The sequence below is a fragment of the Agelaius tricolor genome, unplaced genomic scaffold (genome assembly GCF_023055355.1).
Source record: "Agelaius tricolor isolate 1412-34295 unplaced genomic scaffold, bAgeTri1.0.p SCAF_56, whole genome shotgun sequence".
NCBI lineage: Eukaryota > Metazoa > Chordata > Aves > Passeriformes > Icteridae > Agelaius > Agelaius tricolor.
In genome coordinates this window covers 1,503,450-1,527,227 of record NW_027269316.1, presented here as the reverse complement: position 1 = coordinate 1,527,227, position 23,778 = coordinate 1,503,450, and the positions used below count along the sequence as shown (strand labels likewise).

The following is a 23,778-nucleotide window of genomic DNA, read 5'->3' as shown; positions in this document are numbered from 1 at the left end:
CACGATAGCTGTGATTGTTGTTTAAATTCCTTCAAAACAGAGAGCAAGTCTAACTATATGTCAGAGTTAATATGAACGTTTAATAATGTAAACTAACTAAACATTAATAAACTGTAGAAATCACAGTATATTGCAAATGAACAATGAGCATAAAATTTATTTACTACTCAACTGATCTAAAGAAGTCCAGCCTTGATTTAAAAAAAAAACCAAACAAAACCACACCAAAATTAAACAACAAAAAGACCCACAAAAACAAAGGAAAAATGCCCCAACCAACAAAAATACATCACCATCCACAATTGGACTCACTCAATATTATAAGTATCATCCAGTTAAGCATATCTGGCATTTATGTTTACATGGGGGCTGAAAGAAGTTTCTAAAAGTCATTAGCTAAGAAATCCAAATTTCATTCTTTGTTTTCAGAAGTACTACAGGTGCTTAACAGCATAAAGCATTAAATTAAAAACAGCTCTCCCCAGTATGCTAACAATTAAATCAAGGACTAATGTATTTGTAAATATCTTTCTTATTTTGTGTCCTAGGGTGACGTTATGATGCTTGTATCCCCATTCATGTGTTCTGTTAATGTTGGATATTATGTTCTGTACCTTTAAGACCGGCTCTGAAGAGGGAAAGTTTTGTTTTGGTTTTCTTATCAGCCTGGCGGGACACAGAGACTGCAGCTTTTGCTTTTGCTGCTTTTGCTTTGCTCTCTCGCTCTTGCTTGCTTTGCTTCTGCTTGCTTTTGCTCATTAGCTAGTTTAGCTAAACTGTCCAATTTCTTCCTGGACTGTTTCTCCTTTCCTTTTTCTGATCATTTCGAACCTGCTCCGGACTGGGACCTGGGAAACACCAAGATCCTGCACCTTGTGGCCTGCAGCAGCTGCCCCAGTGCTGGAGGGACTGAGAACAGAGTGACCACCCCCCAAGAGAGACTTTCTGAATTTGTCATCTTTTTTCAGAGTGGTGTCATCCAGTATTGTTCATTTTGTGTGCTGGGGGGTGCTGTGCTTGTTAAATAAACAGGTTCTTTCCACTCCTCTCTGAGGAATCCTTCCCGAACCGGTTGGGGGGAGGGGCTGTGTGGGTTTGCTTACTGAAGGAGCCCTAATTTTGAAATTCTCCTCCAAATTTGCCCTAAACCATGACATTTGTTAGCAAAATATGTATTTTACATGCTTGCACTGGAAGTAATTACCCTGTTGTATTGGTTTTGCACAGCCTGGAGTTTTTTTTGGGGGGGAGGAGGGGGCCTCAGAGGTGGCTTCTGTGAGAAGCTGCTGGAAGCTTCCACCATGTCTGGCAGAGTCAATCCCTGATGGCTCTGAAGATGGACATGCTGCTGGCCAAAGCTGGGCCAATTAGAAAGGTTGGTAACACCTCTGTGATAACATATTTAAGATGAAAATCAAAACAAAGGGCACACGGTTTTTCCATCTAGTCAGAGAAGAGGAGGAGGTGAGAACATGTGAGGAAAAACAACATGGTGACACCAAAGTCAGTGGAGAAGGAGGGGGAGGAGGTGCTCCAGGCGCCAAAGCAGAGATCCCTCTGCAGGCTGCGGTGATGACCATGGTGAAGCAGGCTGTCCCCCCGCAGCCCATGGGGATCCACGGGGGATGCAGAGATCCACCCGCAGCCTGTGGGGGAGGTGCTCACGCTGGAATGGGTAGATGCCTGGAGGAGACTGTGATCCAGTGGAAGACCCAGTGGAGAGAGAGGGCCCCTGCTTCCAGGCTGGAGCAGCCTGTCCTTGGAGGACTGCACGCTGTGGAAGATTGACTCACATTGTGGCAGTTTTGGGAGGACTGTGTGCCCGTGGGGGGAATTCACATTGCAGCAAGTGTGGTAGGACTGCTGCTCGTGAGAGTGGACCCATGCCAGAGAAGTTCACAGAGAACTGTCTCCCGTGGGAGGGACCCCATAGTCTCACAGGGAAGGACTCCTCTCCCAGAGTAGTGGAAGAAAATTTCAGGTGATGAATTGACCAAACCCCCCATGCCCTGTCTCTCTGCACTGTCAGTGGGAAGGAGGAAGGGGCTGAGGGGAAAAAGGTGTTTTAAGGGCTTATTTTACTTCTCATTATCTTCCTCTGATTCCGTTAGTAATAAATTCACTTTGCAACCTTAAGTTGAGCCTGTTTTGCCCTTGAAGTGTTTTCTCCTGGTCCTTATCTCAACTCATGAACCCTTCATTTTTTTTTTTTCTCTCCTCTACCCAGCTGTGGCAGGGAAGGGTGAGCGAGCAACCCTTGTGGGTGCCTGGCATTGAGCCAGTGTCAAACCACGACACCTGTATAGGTGAATAGACATTGCATGCCAAAGAGCTAACTTAGTGTTTCACATATTTCACAGAATCACAGAATATGCTGAGTTAAAAGGGACCCACAGGGACCAAAGTCCAACTCCTGGCTCTGCACAGGACACCCCCAAGAGTCACACCATGTGCCTGAGAGCATTGTCCAAACATTTGAACTCAGACAGGCATGGTGCTGTGACCACTTCCCTGGGGAGCCTGTTCCAAAGCCCAACCACCCTTTGGGCGAAGAACCTTTTTCTTATACCCAACCTAAACCTCCTCTGACTTAGCTCCATGCTGTTTCCTCAAGTCCTGTCACTGGTCACCGGTCACCAGGGAGAAGAGATCAGTGCCTGCCCCTCCATGTCCCTTCGTGAGGATGTTGAACACTTCAATGGGGTCTCCCCTCAGTGTCCTCTTTTCCAGGCTGAACAAGCCAAGTGACATCAGTTGTTCCTCATAAGGTTTCCCCTCAAGGCCCTTCACCATCCTTGTGGCCCTCCTTTGGATGCTCTCTAATAGCTTAATGTCTTTTTTATATTGTGGCACCCAAAATTGCACACAATACTCAAGGTGAGGCCGCAGCAGTGCAGAGCAGAGCGGGACAATCACCTCCCTTGCCAGGCTGGCAATGCTGGGCCTGATTCCCCCCAGGACACAGTTGGCCCTCCTGGCTGCCAGGGCACTGCTGACTCATATTCACCTTCCTGTCAACCAGGACACCTAGGTCCCTTTCCATGGCACTGCTTTCCAGCCTCTCATTCCTCAGTCTGTCCATACATCCAGGGTTGCTCCATCCCAAGTGCAGAATCTGGCACTTGCCCTTGTTAAACTTCATATGGTTGGTGATTGCCCATTTCTCTAATTTCTTGAGGTCTCTCTGCAGAGCCTCTCTGCCTTTGAGGGGGTCAACATCTCCTCCCAATTTTGTATCATCTGCAAATTTACTTTGTATCCCTTCAAGTCCTGTATTCAAGTCATTTATGAAGATGTTGAAGAGCACAGGGCCTAAGATGGAGCCCTGTAGAACCCCACTAGTGACAGGTTGCCAGTCTGATGTCACCCCATTCACTATAACCCTTTTTGCCCAACCCATGAGCCAGTTGCTCACCCATCACATGATGTGTGAATGATGTAAGAATGAAGGAACAATAAATAGGTAAAGAAGAACAAAAAATAGCATTAATAAAGGAAAGTATAATTAAGGAAAGAGGGAGGGAACAGAGCAATACCTTGAACTGTGAAAGCAACTCATCTCCTACAGTCAGTGGACCTGGTTCATTTTCTCGAGTTTCAGCCCTCTTCAGGATTTCATCTATATCCATTTCCTGAAACAGAAGTTTCTCTTTACAACAAAACAATTCATAGGTTTCTCTGTCCACCAAGTGTAGATGCACTGTTCCATTTACCTGAGGCTCCTCTTCTTCCCCTTCAGGTTCTTTAAAAAGTTCCTCAGCACCGAACTTCAAAATTGCTGATAACTCTTCCTTATTAAAAGGTGTTGAGCTGAAATACAGAAAGTTTCACATAAACACTTTATCTTAGTGAACAGTTTCAATTTACTATAACCATGAGTCAAATTTCCTTTTGTCTTAAATAAAAACTAGTTTTATTATGTAAAAAAAAAATGACATGGACAATATACTTTGCAGTCTTTACTTACATAACTCCTTACCACATAATTTTTGCCTTTTATTAACCAAGTGAAATGACTTGAATTTTTACTCAAATAGTCAAGTATACTTAAGCATAAGGTAATATGAAAGAATAAACAAATATACCTGGAGGGAGTAGAGCCTGTATGTAGTACAGTTTTCCCTGTAGTGTCCATTCTCTGAATTACTAAGTGATCTAACACCATCTTTTTCTTGGCTCTTTCAAGAATGTCTTCTTCTACTGATGCTTTTGTGACTAGCCGATAAATATTAACCTATGTATATTACAAAAAAGGTTTTATTTGCCCGCTCACAAATTACCCATGAAAAAATACACAGATGAAGTTAACAAAAAACCCATGAGCAACAACAGGGAGAAATATTAGACACTATTACAAATCTAAATCTTATTGAACTAGTATTGCATATATGAAACCAGTCAATCATGTTATCACAGTCTCTATAGAAATTATATTTGAAAAAATTTCTTAGACCTCTCCTCTAAGTTTCTATGATTAAGCACAAGCATGGCCACAAGGAAATGTGTTATGTTTGATTACTACTTGAAGTATTCTGCGAGAAACCCAAAGAGAAGTACAAAGTATTAAACAAAGCAAAATGGATGTGCTTTAAGTACAGCAGTTACTTTCTAGAATGATACAATGCCAATGAACATGGGACAAGTCCGCAACTTCTCCTACCCATCCATATACTACAGCTGCTGTGCTATCTCTCTGTATAGGGAGATTTAAAAAAAATGTTTAAAAGACAAATCATTAATATTAACATTTTTAGATATTTTTAGCAAGTATTAGTTATTCTCAAAATACATGAGGACTGTGATGGGCCAGACAGACAGCTTATGGCTAACATAATTCATTCTTCCTTCAGGTTTGGTACCTAAAAGAGAAGCGCATGTACCTGTTTCTTCTGTCCAATCCTATGAGCTCTAGCCTGTGCCTGCAGATCATTCTGTGGATTCCAATCAGAATCAAATATAACTACAGTGTCAGCAGATGCTAAGTTTATACCTAATCCTCCAGCTCTGGTAGACAGCAAAAAGCAGAAGTCCTGAAATTATAAAAGAAGAAATAGCTTTATATATATTAGCTATAATATTCCTTTAAAGAACCAATATGACACTTCTTTATATGCTCTGTGGAGCAGACTATGAACTCATATATTTCTTTAAGTATATCATAAACATTTGTTAGACTTCTAATACAAGAAGTTGTTTGTCATGTCTAGAGCCAGTGGATTGCTATTTGAATAGAATAGACTAGACTATTTTGGTTGGAAGAGACTGACAACCACAATCTAGTCCAACTGCCTGACCACTTCAGGGCTGACCAAAAGTTAAAGCATGTTATTAAGGGCATTGTCCAAACGCCTCTTGAACACTGAAAGGCTTGGGGCATCAACCACCTCTCTAGGAAGCCTGTTCCAGTGTCTGACCACCCTCTCAGTAAAGAAATGCTTCCTACTGTCAACTCTGAACCTCCTCTGCCCCAGCTTTGAACCACTCCCATGCGTCCTGTCACTGGATCTTAGGGAGAAGAGCTCAGCACCTCCCTCTCCACTTCCCCTCCCCAGGAAGCTGTAGAGAGCCATGAGGTCACCCCTCAGCTTCTTTTTCTCCAAACTAGACAAACTCAGTGTCCTCAGCTGCTCCACACAGGATATTCCTTCTAGCCCTTTCACCAGCTTGGTTGCCCTTCTCAGAATACATTCAAGGACTTTCACATCCTTCTTAAGTTGTGGGGCCCACAACTGCACACAGTACTCAAGGTGAGGCCACATCAGCAGTGAATACAGCAGGATCATTGCCTCTTTTGACCAACTGGTTCTACTGTGTTTGATGCCCCCCAGGATGGAGTTTGCTCTCTTGGCTGCCAGGGTTCACTGCTGACTTATACTGAGCCTGCTGCTGACCAGCACCCCCAGATCCCTTCCTGCAGGGCTGCTTTTCACACATTCCTCTCCCAATCTATACTTGTGCCCAGCATGACTCTATCCCAGGTACAGGATCTGGCACTTGGACTTGTTAAATTTCATGCCACTGATGGTCGCCCGATGCTCCAACCTATCTAGATCCCTCTGCAAGGCCTATTGTCCCTCAAGAGAGCCAACAGCCCCTCTCAGTTTGGTATCATCAGCAAACTTGCTAATGGTGCATTCAACTCCTGCATCCAGATCATTGATAAAAATATTGAACAGGACTGACTGGCTTTAAAATTGAACCGTGAGGGATACCACTAGTGAATAGTGACCAGGCAGATGTAGCTCCATTCACTACAAACCTTTGAGCACGGCCCTTCCATCAGTTCTTCACCCAGCACACCATGAACCCGCTCATCCCACAGTTGGACAACTTGTCCAGAAGGACACTGTGAGGGACAGTATCAATGGCCTTCAAAAAGTATCAGTTCACTGTTTTCTTTAGACCAGCTAATATTTTTTATAGGCAGTTAAGCACCACGCAGCCACACAATCACTTCTTGCCCACACCCCCAGTGGGACGGGGAAGAAGAAAGGAAGACTGAAAGCAGGGAAACTTGGGTGTCAAGATAAAAATTGTTTAATAAGCAAAGGAGAAGTGGAAAAAGAGAGAAAGAAAACAAAACAGAACAAGTGATGCAAATGTAATCTCTTGCCACCTTCCCATAGGCAGGACTGATGCCCAGCCAATTCCCAAGCAAAAGATGGCTAATCTCCTTAAACCCCTTCCTCTAACTTTTTTTATTGCTGAGCATGATGTTATAAGGCATGGAATCTCTCTAGTTAGTTCAGGCCATATGCCTGGTTATGTCCCCTCCCAACCTCTTGTGCACCACCCAATCGATTCACTGGAAGAGCAGAGTGAGAAACAGAGAAGGCCTTGATACTATGTAAGCAATGCTCAGCAACAGCTAACACACTGGTGTGTTACTAGCATTGTTTACATCACAAATCTAAAACACAGCACCATGTGAGCTGCTATGAAGACAATTAACTCTATTCCAGCCAGAACTTGTATAAGTATAAAGCAAACTGATATCAACTTCTCTTGCAAACAGGTATTGGCTTCTCCATGGTTTAAAGGAAGCAGCACTCTAGAAGATGAACAAAAGCCACTTGGGGAGAAAAAAACAAGCAAAACACTGCCAAAAAATACACCACCACCCCTTATTGTTAAAGCCTCATGTGTGCCCAAGTACATCTGTTTTTTTGTAAAGAAAACTAAAGTGTTCTGCTGGGGTCAATGCTCTTCAACATATTCATAAAGAATATGAAAATAAAATGAGTAATGAGGTGACAAAGTTTGCAGATGATATGGAGTTATTCAAGGTCAACTACAAGGGACTACAGAAGGATCTTATGAGAAAGGCAATAAAAACCATATGAAACTAAAGATAAATAGGAAATAAATTTAAGTGCAGTCAAAGCTAATAGAAGCCATTACTGCTAAGGAATGAGTCCTTGGAGTTGTAAATATTTCCATGAATACTTTAACTCAGTATTAGCAAAAAAAAAAAGAAAAAAAGAAAAAAAAGCATGAAATTTATTATTAGGAAAAAAATAAAGAATAAAACAGGTAACAATTTTATTGCTGCACAACTCCATAGTTTGTCTTCATTCTTGAATACCATGTGAAATTTGGATCCCCTTTCATCTTAAAAACTGTACAGTACAACTACAAGGATTCCAGAAAAAGGCAAGTATGTCTGTACTAGAAATTTAAAACAGAACTAACTTCTGTATTAAAAAAATATCTGAAGTTTATGTTATGAAGTCCTTCCTCCTCAACCATAACAGAAACAGAAGTTCAGCAGCAACTGACAAATGCTATGCTTCTATTACTGAAAAACCCTGTCAGTATAGGACAAAAGACCTAAGATTATCAAAGGTATGGAATGGCTTCCATAATAGGAAACCTAAAACTAAACCAGGAATTTCAAGTGGTACACAAACAATGGTTAGAAATCAGTTCTTCAGTTTCTTCCACGGCAAGAATATAAGAGGCAACAAATTAAGATAACAGAAGCCATATTTAAAGCTATCCAAGATATTTTTCTTTATGCAAGGATATACACAACTTAATTCTGCCCATTGCTTAAGTAGGTATTTGATGTCAAAAACTTGTGGTAAAGTTCAGTGCTCCGATACAAATTGAAGGATTAAGTCCTACATAACAAATTTAATTCTTCAGTTTCTAAACAGCACTTAAAATTACTTTGCTAAAGAGCACTGACAAAAATCTAAAAGTAAAACTATGTAGTTATATTAGTTATAAACACCATTTTCATAAATTCTGTGTTTCCTATTGAACCTCCTCTTAACTTTTTAAAGTTTTTTTTGGGTTTTTTGGTCGGTTGAATTTGGGGATTTTATTTTTTTTTTGTTGCATGGGTTGTAAACCTTATAGTCTCTGCAACAGCAATGGAATTTCAACCTAATACATCCCTCACTTTATACTATCTTCAGTTTTTGTGCGACATTTGTTATACTTCCGAGAAGAAAAAAAAATAAAGCTGGGTAGATTAAAAAAACAACAACCACCCAAAAAACAACCACCCACTTATACCATACCTCTGAGCCTTCTGCATTAAAATGATCCAAGGCTTGTTTCCTCAATTCCCCTTTTATTGATCCATCAAGTCTCTAAAGAGATTGAATGATACAGTTAAAAAGGAACTCCTACTATAGTCTATCCGGAGCAACTTGAATTCTCAATTGCCAAACCAATTGGGTGGGGGGATATAAGAATAATGTAACACTTCCAATTAATCAGTTTAATTTCAAAATACTATTAGGCATATAGGAATTACTAGTCTTTTACTGTACAGAAAAATTAAACTTTCATAAATCTTTCTACAGAAAGGACACTTTAAAAAAGATAAAATGGTAAAAATCAAGGCTTCTTGACTACTACCAGCAAAATTCTTACCTGAAAGGGAAACTGACGATACTTCAAATACTCTGCTAGGATGTCGAGCATCCTCACCATCTGAGAGAAAATCAGTACTCTGTTGCCACGTTCTCGTAGGCGAATCAGTAGCTTGTCAAGAAGGATTAGTTTGCCACTGCTACGTATTAAATGCTACAAGACAAGAAAGCATGTATCCCAAAGTAAGTTCACCTCAACACTAACATTCACTGCAGATGGTTAGACATTCATTAACTGAACATGAAAGTTGTATAAGCATTTAGTCAGTCCTGATCTTGTAAAAACTCATTATAAAAGCTTTAAGTGCTCTAACTGAAATCAACAGGGGTACCCACTAGCATGTTTTTCAAATAAAAGCATTTCTCAGCTCTGGCTCATAAAACAGCATCTTAACATTTCATTAAAACGTTAGGCAAATATACTGTGCTATGAGTTAGAGCAGTTACAGTGCAGACTCAAATTCTCTTCCACCAAATAAACAATGAGATTACCTGACTACCTTAGCACTACTTGCTCCTCACCTTCTGTCTTTTGAACAGACCTAAGCATTGCTACTTGATCCTCTAAGTATTTTTAAACAATGCCTAATGAGTCAAGCTTTTCTGACAAGATAAAAGTGAGAGGAATCCTGTTAATAGAAGTCAACATGCTTTAGCTGGGTTATGATGTTCAACCTTCTCAGCTCCAGTTGAAACAATTAGAACAGAAACTCAGGTGGCATGCTGAATTTAATGATGAAATCATTAGGCCTCTAGCTGAAGAGGCTCAGGATAGAATTTTGGGAAATAAAAAATTGGGAGTTAGGTGCTTTTATTCTTTATGCCAGAAATGAGAAGGATGTATCATTCATAATTAGAGCTAACAAAGTTTAATCAGATGAGCCAAGGAAATCATTGTTACAAGCAGGCAATTACTAGCAATAATGGCTGAACATTTCTGATGAGATTAATTATAAATTTGAGTAGTTAGAGTATGCCAAGTTGCAAACATCCTTTAGCTTTGAAAAGCATTTTATAATATAAAATAGCTTGTGCAGTGACAACTTGTGATTTCAATCAAGTAGTTTTGGGAAAGATTTTACATTATAAACTTCAAACTTTACAGAAAAAACCCCCTGATCTTTCAAAACATTTATGGTGTTATAAACTGCATCAATTATAACAGTCCTTTTATTTGTTGCTGTGGTTCTCAACAGTTTTAGTACAAAGATTAGTTAACCTTTACAAAAAACCCAAACTATAAACCCACAACATAATCACAGACCATCTTTGGTAGTGATGCTATAACTGCTTTCATTTATAACAACAAAACAAGTAGACTAAGCTTAAAGAGATTCAGCAGATTATTTTCTGCTATCACATGGATTGTTGGTGTACCACTGCCAGTCACATACATTTGCATTTATCTTCAATTTATCTGTTTATTTAACTGTTTTATTTTATTCTGGGTTTAAAATAGGTCTTCAGTTTATTTAGTCTGAAAATGCAGACTATTTCAAACCATTTCTTTTTTATTTTGATCATAATTCAAGCCAAGGATATTCTATTTAGTATTGATCTCTCAATTATTCAGTTCCAGTTAAGAAACAAACAGAAAGGTAATCAATTCACTTACCTGTAAAACTCAGGATGCACATTTGATAGAGAACTCGGTCTTTCTTAACATAATTTAATAAGAACAAATAAATTGACAGAACACTATACAATCATTGCATGCATATTAGAGATATAAAATCACTTAACTTTTTTTTTTTTAAAGGTATTACCTGTAAGGCTTCCTGTTTATTATAGAATTCATTATCATCTGGTGGTTTAATGAGGTAGCAATGGTTACAGCACTTCTTGAGTTCCATCATAATGTTCAAAAAGCCCGAGGTACTGCCTTTTGAACCTTTACTCAGGGCTTTGTAATTCCTGGTTAAAATCCACCTATGATACAGAACGTGCACAATGGAAGTAATTTCTAACAATTTGTGCAAATATGAAAGATGTAAGCTCTCAAAATATCTGTTAAAACTGCATTATGAAAACTATTACACTTCAGTAATTTTTATATAGAGATGTCATTAAAATGGCAGGAATTAAAAAGTGTCATTACTTACTTGTAATATTGCTTCTGCAATGCACTCATTTCCATCCTCAAAATTTGTTCAACCTTAGCAGGCAAAGACTTTTCTACATCTTTTTTAACTCTTCTGAGTAAAAATGGTTCAAGTTCTTTGTGAAGACTTGCATAACCGAACTCTCTCCCTTTGCCATGCTCCTCTTCAAAATCTTCCCAGGAAGAAAACCTTCAACATAGAAAGAATAAAGGTAAAATAATGACATACCATGAACACAGACACACAAAGACCATTAATATACCATGTGCACAAACACAAATAGACTTCTTCACTACTCCCCACTGTTTTATTAAATAAGTTTCTGAATTTGCATCTCACAAGAAATTCCAAATATTTTGTCAGCAAATAGGAGAATGGAAATTAACAAACTTTTGCAGAATGAAAATTCAAAACAAAGTCCTGAATTTTAATATCTTCAGTGAAAACACAAGATTTTACTTTTCTGCATGGAAACACAGGTAGAAGGATATAGAAATTCAATTATGTTTCTCAAGAGTAGCATGAAAATTAGTTGTATAGCTGGAGGAAGTGCAAGAGAGTAGACCACATACCTTTTGCAGCTTGTATGGACTAGCTGAAATGTGATTATCCTCTGGTATGTGCTAACAGACTAAGAGAATGCACTTTGTGATCAAATGAAGAATAGGTGCCAGACAACAAACTTAGTGGCTTTGTTTGTAAGGTTCTGAAGAAGTCAATGCAATGCATAGCACCGAAATTAATTGAAGCGACAATGCTTTGTATTTACAAGATATTTGAATGGAAGATGTGCTCTTATTTATTCCAAATATAAACAGAGGTTAGTATAGAATAATGTCAACCTATTCTATGCAAATCCTAAGGGGAAATTGGCTGCCTGAATCATAGAATCATGGAATGTCCTGAGTTGGAAGAGACCCACAAAGATAATCAAAGTCTAACTCCTGGCCTTGCACAGGACTACCCCAAGAATCACACCATGTGCCTGAATAAATTACTGGATATTGGGCATTGAGGTTTTCAGTCATGGTGCTAACACAGAAAAGATGACATCCTCAGCTCCATTCTATTTCCCTACAGCAAATCCATATGATTTTCGTTTTAAATAAGGATGAAGCATGTTTTCAAGGTTTTCAGCCATACATCAATCCATCCTTTTCCTGAACTGCCAAAACAGAAAAAGTGACAGCTGCTACCAAAACAATTTACCCAGAGCAGCACGAAAAATATGTGCATCTATTTTATAAAAAACATTAAAGCTATTTCACAATGCAATTCTTTATTGATTCTCCAATCACTACAATACCCCCCCAACACCAACAAAACCCCCCCATCAAATTCCTTACTTTTCTGGCATGATGAAGTGCAGCAAAGACCAAAGCTCTTTAAGGGAGTTTTGCAGAGGGGTTCCAGTAATAAGAAGACGATGATTAGACTTAAAGTCTATTAAAGTCTTGTACAGAAGGGAATCATCATTTTTTAAACGATGAGCTTCATCAACTCCTATAAATACCCAATTCAGACCACCAAGGAATGACTTCAAGAAATTGGGGAGAGGGAAAGACATCATACAAGTTAATATATTATGCAATGTCTGACATTTTACATGAGGTTATATATACACCATCACTCCTTTTATTTTAATAGAAAAGGACACCTATATGTTTTTGATATTAAGTAGAGGTTTTATGTTTGCTAGATTCAAAAGGCTATGCAGGCATCCCAACATTAAAAAGAAAGTATAAACCAAGTTTATACTTAGGGTGAGGAAGAAGACAAAAAGCTGATCTTTACATTTTCAACTGACAAAAAATCCCAACATAAATCCACTATTGACTCTCTTCTTTTCAGCATGTACAAACAAATTAAATAGAAAGTCAGCAAGCAGAATTTTTTATTATAATTATCATATGCTATTAGGATTAACAATAATTTTATATGCTACCATCAGGAAGAGAGTAGTAATATAAATATATGTAATACTGCACACACAAATACAAAAAAAACCCCATGAAATTTCAGAGTTGTGAATCACAGGTGCTTGGAGCTATGGACTGGTTTGTTTTTTCAGTTCCTGGATGACTAACAGGAAAGTAAAGATTTTGAGATGCAAAGAAATTACTACAGAAATATTTTTGCCAGATGAAGAATTGCTTGCAGCTGGTGGGTTAATACAATCCTTATTCTTCAAAAAACTTGGCCTATGGAACCACACAATGCTTATTCTGTAGGAAGAAGAGCTGGAAAGCAACCAGCCCAGTTGTGCCAACTTTTACTAGTTCACTAGGCGGTCAGGTATGACAGAGAGCCCCAGAACAGAACACATGCATAAAGGAGAGGGAACATATGTTAATGACTTCAGGGAAATTATTATCATATGTATGTTTTTTCTGGGAAAACCTATGCATACGTATGTAAAATATAGCATATAAACAGGAAGCTTCCTGTACTAAGCATGTATTTCAGAGGAGATATCCCCTCATGCATTCAGCCAAATAAAGAATGTCTGCTTCTTCATGCTACATTGGTGTTATGGAGTTTTTTCTTTACAGATTTTGGTAACAATGTGAAGCACAAGCAAACTGAAAAAAAAGTTTTACCCACTTGATATGTGGGTTAACGGAGGGGGCAGAAAGTCTAACCACGCATACATAAAATCTAAAAGCGCTTAAAGAAAACAACGTTCATACTTCCAAGAGTAAAGCCGTCATACTCCCCCATCCATTTAACAGCCCAGAACCTAAATATGTGCCAACTCTAAAGGAATTTTACATTGTACAAATTATTTGTATCCCCCTGAAGAAGTAAGGGTCATTACCTTATCCTTCAGCAAAATTTCATAAGTTGTTAGAAGTATATTAAATTTTAATCGCTTGGTCTGTGGATGCATCCATTCATGAGTTCTTATCTAGAAGAAGAATCAAGCAAACTATAAGCTAGAGAAAAATAGTCCTATTGATCAGGATGACTTCAGGTACTATAGCAATATAGATGTTAAGTGACATACAAGAATCCGATCGTGATCAAGGAACATAACAAGTGAAGCTTTTTTTCTTAAAGTTATTAAACAGTGGTGGTGGAGTGTTAGCTTTTGTTTGGTTGGAGTTTTTTGTGGATTTCTTTGTGTGTTTTGGGTTTTTTGGTTTTGGGTTTTTTGGGTTTTTTTTTGCAAGCTTTAATGGATAAGGTTCCTTATAGTCTTCCTTTCAGGAAACAAATTAAGATTATGTCTGTTTGGCTTAAATATTTATTTTATGCACCCAAATAATTGCATGACAAAAGACAATTTATTTTCAAATGCAAGGTTGCATTTTTAGTCCTTTTTATTATTAAACAAGAATGAAATTTTTAATGGTCATTCAGATCAGAACAAAATTTATACTTTTAATTTGCATTTTAACCATATGCAATGTTTCAAATAATTATTTGCTCATTCCAAATCAAAATACTGGAGATTAGCATAAGACAGGAACATGAAGGGAGTCTTATTTACCACTAATATTTCCAATGATACAAAGAAATACTCACCATATTTCTGCTAGTTATATCTCCTAAGTAAACCACAGCATTCATCTGAGGAGCCCAAGTTTGAATCTCTCTTTGCCAAGATGTCAAGGTAGAAAGTGGCACGACTAGCAAGAAAGGCCCATACAGTTGATGTTCGTGAAACAGGTAGTTCAGAAAAGAAATTGTTTGTATTGTTTTACCCAGACCCATTTCATCTGCAAGAATACAACTATTCCCTCTAAAAACAAACAAACAAACAAACAAACAAGCAAAATTTATAAATGCCTTCAAGTTAAAACCAGCAAGACTAATTTAAGAATACTTACTTGCACCATGAGTGGGCAAGCCAGTTCAGTCCATTTAACTGATAATCTCTTAACTCTAAACTGTCATGTCCTCCAATATAAGATGGTTGCTTCTTTAGTGCAACAAACCTCGGCCTCTGTTTTAGAATCTGTCAAAAGCAAATTGAGCATCAGTCCTACTACTAAGTGAAGTTACCAATATATCTTCTTATAGAAACAAAGAGGCTGTACGATTCTGTTTGGTCACCAAGTCTAGTCTTTATTCATGACAAACATCTAAGCCATATAACAATATCCACCAATTTGCAAGCTAAAATTAGTTTGCTGATCTGAATTCCACAACAGAAATGACAAGAACTCATTCACAAAGGTTACTTTAAAAACAAATTAAAGTAATAAACAATTTCATCTTTGAATGACAATAAAATACGTAGGAGCAAATATAGAAACATAGAATGGGTTGGGTTGGAAGGGACCTTAAAGAACATCTAGTTCCAACCCCCCTGCCATGGGCATGGACACCAAAGGCTATTCTTAATAGTAATACTTCCTACATATATAAATATAGCTATCACTGTTATGGACAGCATTCAAAAATATTTTATAATATGCATTATTGAATGCATAAAATAAATCAGGTTTTAAAAAATTATTGCAACTGTATAAATCCATTGAAATTACACACTCACCTTGCAGTCCTTAAATGGAGTAGTCTTGGATTGGTTTCTGCTAAAATACTCATCAATACATGTCTGAAATTTTTTGGCAATGAGAGCACCGTCTTCCCAGCTACATTCTGAGTAAGGCAGACCTTGCCATTTGCAATAGTAGTCTGGATAACCAGCTGCTGATTTCTGATTTGAATGAGCTGCGGAAACGCATTAGAGATACTAGATCAGTATTTTCTTTCTGTATTTTAAGAAAGCACTCATTTTAGGTGATAAAACAAAACTTTTCTCTTCATCAAAGATTTGGTTTTGCCTTAAGCTGCTAGGGATACTAATAACCTAAATTTCTTAACTATAAATTCAACATGCAAGCAATAAACTTGTAATATTCGCAAGACTGTTTTCCATCTGGAAGTTTGTCACGTACCAATTATCCTCTCCACTATTTGATACTGTTTATGTAGATCATCTGTAAGTTCCTGCTGGCAGTTATAATATTCCACATCTTCTGGAGAAGCATTTTTCAGCCTGAAATGGGAATTCATTTGCAGCACTTACTATTTTGTGCAGTTCTAAAGTTAAGAAAATCTGGCAATTTTAAAGCTCTGAATGTAAGCACCACAGGAATGCTGCTTAGAGAACTTCTTTGGAAAACCTACAACTCTGGAATTCCTGCTATAAAAGTGTTGCATCTGGCCTAGGTACGTTATCACTGATGACTGAGGAAGCTTATAAAAAGAAATTACTATCAGCTACATCTTATACTAGTCATGAAGATTATTTACAATATCTGTTCTCAATACAGTTAATGCACTTCACATGGCATTTTCACAGAAGAGCACAGATGGCTCACTATAAGAATCTATCTTATGAGTCACTAAAAATTCCACCACTGTTCATAGATTATATTAAACATACTAATAAACTGTAATACCATACCATAGCACTAAAATGTAAGGAATTTTTTAATTTCTTGGTTCTGAGGCTTTGACAGAAGTCTGAGCCAAGAAAACGAAATGCTGTAATGTTTTGAGTGCTTTAGCCGTTTCTGATTTTTTTTTAATCTCTGCAGCAATTCCCAAAGAACTCTGATCAAAATACAATCAATTACAAAATTAGTAAAAGTTAAAATTTAAAACAAAACCAGAAAACGCACCACTCATCTTGTTAAAACATCATTTATAACACACATATTAAAATCTAGGTGCAGAAGCTGCTTCCTTAAAGCCCTGATTTTACAAGATGTGTGAGTATTGTCATGTGCTCAAGTAAAGTTGGTGTGCACAGAATCTTACAGGATCATAAGGTGTTAGGAAAGCTTCAAATTTAGAGCTTTTGTCTTCCTCTTGTACAGGCACTTAAAAACATCTATATTGTTACAAAAATATGCAACATGGAAATAGTTATAAAAATACTCACCAGCGTTTTGTTTCCTGTTCCTTTTTTTTGTAGTTGTCCAGTTTCTTCATTCCTTTAACATTTTGTTGCTTCAGTGTTTCCTCAGTTTCCCATGTATTATGGATGTGTGACCAGCCTTTCCATTTAATAAGATACTGTATTTCTCCTGGCTCCTTTGATTTTTCAAACCCAGTATTTGGGTCACCATCTGCCTCAACTGCATAGATGGTGGTTGCAGCACCAGTGGCTAATAAAGAAACCACACCATAAGGCTTGATGCACCGCCATAAATTAACCAGTAAAAAAACACACTGTAGAAAGCAATTTGTGATGCTCTTATATGAAGATGCAACTTGATTAATTATATCTACAATGTTTATGTCAAGCTTCTTATTTGAAGAATTATGATGTAGCTATATTAACACATGCACAAGTATACCAACAAGATTCAAAATAAGCTACCAAAAAATACTGCACCTAACCTATAGTCTCATCAGAATTTTCTTAGCATTCCTAGTCTTTCTAATGATCCAGAGAGAATGCTCCACTAACAATGCTTGCTGTCATCTTTGCTATGTCCTTCTCATCTCTAAGAATATAACAGATACTGAGAATTGTGCTTAATCAGCCTTGAGACTTCAATAGCCTACTATTCAATTATTACTATGGATGCCATAAATAAAATTTACAGAATCAAAGAGTGGTTGAGATTGGATTGGACTTCTGGAGGTCATTGGTCCAACCTCTATGCTCAGACAAGGTCACCTAGAACCAGTTGCCCAAGACCATGTCCAGATAGCTTCTGAATATCTCCAAGGAGGGAAACTCCACCACCTCTCTGGACAACTCCAACATGCAAACTGGTAACAACAGATGAGTAGAAGGATAAGGTACTCAACAACTTTTTTTCCTCAGTCAATGCAGGAACTGAAGAGGCAAAGTCTGTCCTACTGCAAGTGAAGATCAGGTTCGAGACCACCTGAGGAATCTGAACATAAATAAGTTTTTGGGACCTGATGAGATGTACCCCAGAGTCCTGAGGGAATTGGCTGATGTAGTTGCCAAGCCACTCTCCATGATATTCAAAAAATCATAGCAGCCAGGTGAAGTCCCAGGTAACTGGAAAAAAGGAAACATTGCACCCATCTTTAAAAAGGGTAGAAAGGAGGACCCTGGAAACTAACAACCTGTCAGCCTCACCTCTGTGCCCTGGAAGATCATGGAACAGATCCTCCTAGAAGCTATGCTAAGGCACATAGAGGACAGGGACGTGATTTGGGACAACCAGCACGCTTCACAAAGGGCAAGTCCTGCATGACCAACCCAGTGGCCTTCTATGATGAAGTGACTCCACCAGTGGACAAGGGAAGGGCTACAGATGTCATTTATCTGGACTTCTGTAAAGCCTTAGACACGGTCCCCCACAACATCCTTCTCTAAATTGGTGGACTATTTCATGGATAAGGAATTGGCTCCATGTCCGGATGGAGATCCATGATGAGTGGTATCCCTCAGGGGTCCATATTGGGACCAATGTTATTTAATATCTTCATTAATGACATAGATGAAGTGATTGAGTGCACCCTCAGCAAGTTTGCAGGCAACACCAAGCTGAGTGGTGCTGTTGACACACCTGAAGGATGGGATGCCATCCAGAGGGACCTGGACAAGCTCAAGAAGTGGGCCCATGTGAACCTCATGAGGTTCAACAAAGCCAAGTACAAGGTCTGGCACCTGGGTTGAGGCAATCCCTGGTATCAATACAGGCTGGGGGATGAAGGGATTGAGAGCAGCCCTGTGGAGAAGGACTTGAGCGTACTGGTAGATAAAAGACTGGACATGAGCCAGAGATGTGCTATCAGAACCCAAAAACCCAACCATATCCTAGGCTGCATCAAAAGAAGCGCGGCCAACAGGTTGAGGGAGGTGATTATGCCCCTCTACTCCCCACTGGTGATACCCCACCTGGAGTACTGCGTCCAGTTCTGGAGTCCTCAGAACAAGAAATACACGGACCTGTTGGAGCATGTCCAGAAGAGAGTAATGAAAATGATCAGAGGGCTGGAACACCTCTCCTATGACGACAGGCTGAGAGAGTTGGGGTTGTTCAGCATGGATAAGACTCCACCTTATTGTTGTCTTTCAATTCTTAAAGGGGACTTATAAAAAAGAAGATAGGGACAACCTTTTTAGTAGGGCATTCTGCTTTTGGCTGGGATAGAATTAATTTTCTTTATAGTAGCCAGTATGGGGCTATGTTTTGAATTTGTGATAGAAACAGTGTTGATATATCAGGGACGTTTTAGTTATTGCTGAGCAGGGCTTACACAGAGTCAAGGCCTTTGCTGCTTCTCATACCACCTCACCAGGGAGTAGGCTGTGGGTGCATAAGAAGTTGGGAGAGATGGTTTGTTTTCCCAAGTAATCATTACGCATGATGGGCCCCTGCTTTCCTGGCTATGGCTGAACACCTGCCTGCCAATGGAAAGTAGTGAATGAATTGCTTGTTTTGCTTTGCTTATGTGTGCAGTTTTTGCTTTCCCTTTTAAACTGCCTTTATCTCAACCCATGAATTTTCTCACCTTTTTATTTTTTCTGATACTCTCCCCCATCCCACAGGAGAAAATGAGTGAGCAGCTGTGTGGGGCTTAGTTGCATAGGGCCTGTTGCCATAGGACAAGGCGTAATGGTTTTAAACTAAAAGAAGGGAGATTTAGACTAGATATAAGGAAAAAAAAAATTATGACAAGGGTGGTGAAACACTGGCACGGGTTGCCCAAAGAGGTGGTAGATGCCCCATCCCTGGAAACATTTAAGGTCAGGTTGAACAGAGCTCTGAGCAATCTGATCTAGTTGAAGATGTTCCTGCTCATTGCAGGGGGAAGGGAGTAGATGAACTTTGAAGGTCTTTTCCAACCCAAACCATTCTATGATTCTATGACATTTGCTTTCCTCCAGTCCTCAGGCACTTCTCCCAGTTGCCATGATCAAAAATTATTGAGAATGTCCTTGCAGTGACATCTGCCAGCTCCCTCAGTACTCATGGGTACATTCCATCAGGGCCCATTGACTTATGTATGTCCAGTTTGCCTAAGTATTCCCTGGCCTGATCATCTTCCACCAAGGGTACATATTCTTTGCTCCAGCTTTCCCTCCCCGATATCGGGGACCAGGGATTCCTGAAGACTGGTCTTGATAGTAAAGACTGAGATGAATAAAGTATTCAGTACCTCAGCCTTTTCTGTGTCCTGTGTTATCTTGTCATTCAGTAGTATGCCTATATTTTCCTTAGTCTTCCTTTTGTCACCTATAGAGAGGCCTTTGTTGCTGTCCTTGACAATCCTTGCTACATTCAATTCCGAGTGGACTTTGGCTTTCCTAATTGTGTCTCTGCATGCCACCTTCCCTATACCTCCTCTTTGTTTTTGAGTTTTGCCAAGAGCTTCTTGTTTATCTCTACAAGCCTACTGGCAATTTTGCCTGACTTCATGCTCTTTGGGATGGGCTGCTCTTGAACTATTTCTCCCTAAACTCGTTTTACTACTTCCCTCCCCCCAACCTTAAGAATCTTATGTGGGGTAATTTTTAATTAAACACAGTCGGTATTACAGCTGAAGCACACTAGCAGAAAGAAACAGGCCCATTTCTGCGAGGAGAGCCAAATAAGGAAGTGGACCCAACCAGATGCAGGGGACAGATATAGAAACAGAGCATTGCAATAGTAAAAGGCATGTAAAATAGAAGAAGTTTAGTCCAAAAGGCTTTTAACACAGCGATGACACTGTGCATTAGAGTAAAGGGCTAGAGAAAGAATACACTGGAAAAAAAAGAAGCAACACACAAGCAGGACACTGCATCTCATCAGATGCTGGAAATATTAAACCCTTACCATCATCCATAAAATTAGTTCTAGAAATGCACATGCAAGCATACCACTGAAATTTTATATTCCACCATCCATTGCACTGTATTGGGACTATTTGAAAATAAATAACTGAAATCACAATCTCAATAGTTCAGCCTTCCTAACATCATCCTTCATCATTCAGGCAACTGGCTAGCTCTCGTATTCATTCCATTTTCTCTTCATCCTCCTGTATAGAGTTTATTACCTATCAAATATCAATAAACTGTACAAATAGTGATGTAACAGTATGCTATGCATTTAAGCAATATTCCACTTCATTTTTTCTCTTTCACAGAACCACAGAATATGATGAGTTGGAAGGGACCCACAAGGATCATCAAGTCCAACTCCTGGCCCATCCCAAAGAGTCACACCATGTGCCTGAGAGTATTGTCCAAACACTTCTTGAGCTCTGTCAGGCTTAGTTCTGTGACCACTTCTCTAGTTACTTAAGTTCTGCTATGTTTTATTTTATAAGGCTTACAAAAGAAACATCCTTATGAGTATGAAAAACAAAATAGGATTACTTTCTGGTACTTTAAAACGTCTTTACAAACATCACAGGTTACCTACAGCTGAGAATAATTGCTGTTAACATTGCACCACAATGCAGAGCAGCATCTTAAGAACACTGATAATAAAATTACCTCCTTTTCGGCCAATTCGACTATCCATAAACTTCTCTATAGTTTCAAATTCATCTTCTTCAGGCTGTGGGACATCTTCTCCACAAACTTCCAACAAGTCATCAGAATCTGTCTTGGTTTCTTCAGCTTCTTTGTAGCTAACATTGACTGTTGCCTGACGACGAGATCCTCTCTTGTCATAGTCATCATTGTCTGACGAATCAAGCTGCCTCTTTTTCTGTCCTGCAATCTTTTTGCCACTTTTTGGCTCAATTCTTGAAGGCAATAAGATACAACACAACAGTGGAGTTTCAACATGGACAACTATAAGCCTTCTATATTTGTTTCTGAATACATGTTTTTCATGACTATTCAGTTACACCAATTTCAGTTGGAGCAGACAGGAAAGAGGTATTCAACATAAACCACTGGTATGATAACATCTTTTGTAGATTAAAAAAGGTCTTCAAGTTCTGTAATAAATATTAATGTTTTCATTTGCCTGTATAGTAGTACAGTACTTGATTACAAATTAGAAATAGTACCAGAGTAGCTAAAATGCAAGACCTTCTTACCTGCTTGGAGGTTTCCGGCTTTTGACTTTGTTTTCTGGCTCATAGTCAGATTCACTGTCTTCACAACTGCTTTTCTCTTTATCTTCCTCTGATTCAGAATCAGAACTAGTTCCTGATACTGACTCTGACCCAGACATTTGCCAGTCTTCACTGTACATATTGAGAAACAAAATAGTAACTTGCATTAGTTTTCGGGGGGGTTTGTTTTGTTTTTAAAATCAAGCATTCACCACAGGCTCGCTGCTTTAATTTCAACACTCTTTACAGAAATAAAAATGTTATAATAGTCATTTCAACTGGAATGACAGAAAATTATAATGGATGGATATCAGGTAAAAATACCAAGTGGCTTCAAAAGGAATTGAATTCTGTTATCAAGAGACAGATGTAAAGAACAAAATAAACCAAAAATATGGATTTCTGTATAAAATACAGCTTTAATAAATGAGTTATTTTGACATGAATAAACCCGACATCCTTAATAACTTTAGTTGGAAAGATACATATTTACTGGAACTTACCTATGATTGTCATAAAAACCATAACATTATATTTTGCAGAATCCAAAAGTCTCTAATAGCTATATCCCCTGTGCCTCGTGAATAAATAGCAACTTCAGCAAAGGGACAAAAAATAATAGAGAATCAGACTGAGAAACACACAGAAAGACTTCAGCCATGGCAATCAGAGGCACTGGCTCCCAAAAGCCCCAACTGAGCTTCCAATTCAGTGTTTAACACTCATGCAAGATATTATGAGCAAGCCACTTGTGACTCCCAGTGGCCGTATCTCTGTTCTCCTGCTTAGCTGAGATATTCTACTTTGCAAGAGGAAAGATGTACCCACTGATCAACAGTATCTTAACTCAGACTCTGTTTGTACAGAGAAATTTAATCTTAATTGCTTGGGTGTGGGTGGAAGAAAAATCTGGTATGAATTTTTGAAAGGTTGCTAAATCTTTATACTACTATCTATTACCAGTCTTAGGGGGTCTTTGACCAAGATGATCAAATAGTACTAATGTCCTTCAAAAGTGAAATATTACTCAAAGACCTTTACATTCCATTTCAGATGAGGAAACCTAAGAATCAGGGCTTTGACACTTCTTTCAATTAAATATGAAGTGGTCCTCAAATTACATTTTCATTGTGATCAATACATCTGTGTGTCTTGGAAATGCTACAGAATCATCTGTCTCCTTAAAAGATTTTTTTCTGTAAGCTGTAAATTAAAAAACACCCAAACAACAACCTCTCCCTCCAATAAAAACAGAAAAAACCCCACCCCAAACCAATCAACTCCCCCACCCCTATGCAAATACACAACTTGTATTTATTTGGAGATATAGACAACATATAGAACACCACACTCTGTACGGCTTGGAGCCTGTACTAAGTTTATATATAGAAATCAGCTCTGCATGTCAGATAACAGCTGCAAACATACTTGTTTCAAAATAGGTATAAATCAAAATTGAAGCACTGGATAGATGGGGTTATTTGGTTACTAGTTTCTAAACTATCTTTCCTGTAACAGATTATGTTATTAGGTTTAATCACATTCTTAAGTAACAAAAGACAGAATGACAATTCACTCAAAAAGCACTATTTGGCATAACAGCCTCTTTTTGCCCCCTCCCTTCTTGAAGATATTATATTAACAACCCTGAATACTGAGATGATTCATTTAACTGGAGAAGAGGAATGAGAAAACAATTCAATTTCTATTCAATGTTCATTTAAAAAATACAAAACAACACAACAACAACCAAACAAAATTCACAAAATTACAAACAAAACAAAACC

General features: G+C 38.5%; 1 protein-coding gene across 4 annotated transcripts in view; it reads right to left on the bottom strand.

The window, feature by feature from the left end:
• Positions 1-23,778, bottom strand: part of LOC139604859 (chromodomain-helicase-DNA-binding protein 1-like) — an 85,649-nt gene that overhangs the window by 21,945 nt on the left and 39,926 nt on the right. For all 4 annotated transcript variants that reach the window (XM_071456177.1, XM_071456173.1, XM_071456174.1 and 1 more), the window contains exons 5-21: positions 21,974-22,123; positions 21,420-21,673; positions 16,887-17,112; positions 15,895-15,995; positions 15,489-15,667; positions 14,821-14,948; positions 14,516-14,732; positions 13,806-13,895; positions 12,334-12,524; positions 10,988-11,176; positions 10,652-10,814; positions 8,887-9,039; positions 8,529-8,600; positions 4,881-5,030; positions 4,086-4,234; positions 3,714-3,810; positions 3,537-3,632 (exon numbers count right to left, since the gene is read on the bottom strand). In XM_071456177.1, the coding sequence (XP_071312278.1) occupies positions 3,537-3,632; positions 3,714-3,810; positions 4,086-4,234; positions 4,881-5,030; positions 8,529-8,600; positions 8,887-9,039; positions 10,652-10,814; positions 10,988-11,176; positions 12,334-12,524; positions 13,806-13,895; positions 14,516-14,732; positions 14,821-14,948; positions 15,489-15,667; positions 15,895-15,995; positions 16,887-17,112; positions 21,420-21,673; positions 21,974-22,123 (2,605 nt within the window). The remainder of the gene's footprint in view (positions 1-3,536; positions 3,633-3,713; positions 3,811-4,085; positions 4,235-4,880; positions 5,031-8,528; positions 8,601-8,886; positions 9,040-10,651; positions 10,815-10,987; positions 11,177-12,333; positions 12,525-13,805; positions 13,896-14,515; positions 14,733-14,820; positions 14,949-15,488; positions 15,668-15,894; positions 15,996-16,886; positions 17,113-21,419; positions 21,674-21,973; positions 22,124-23,778) is intronic.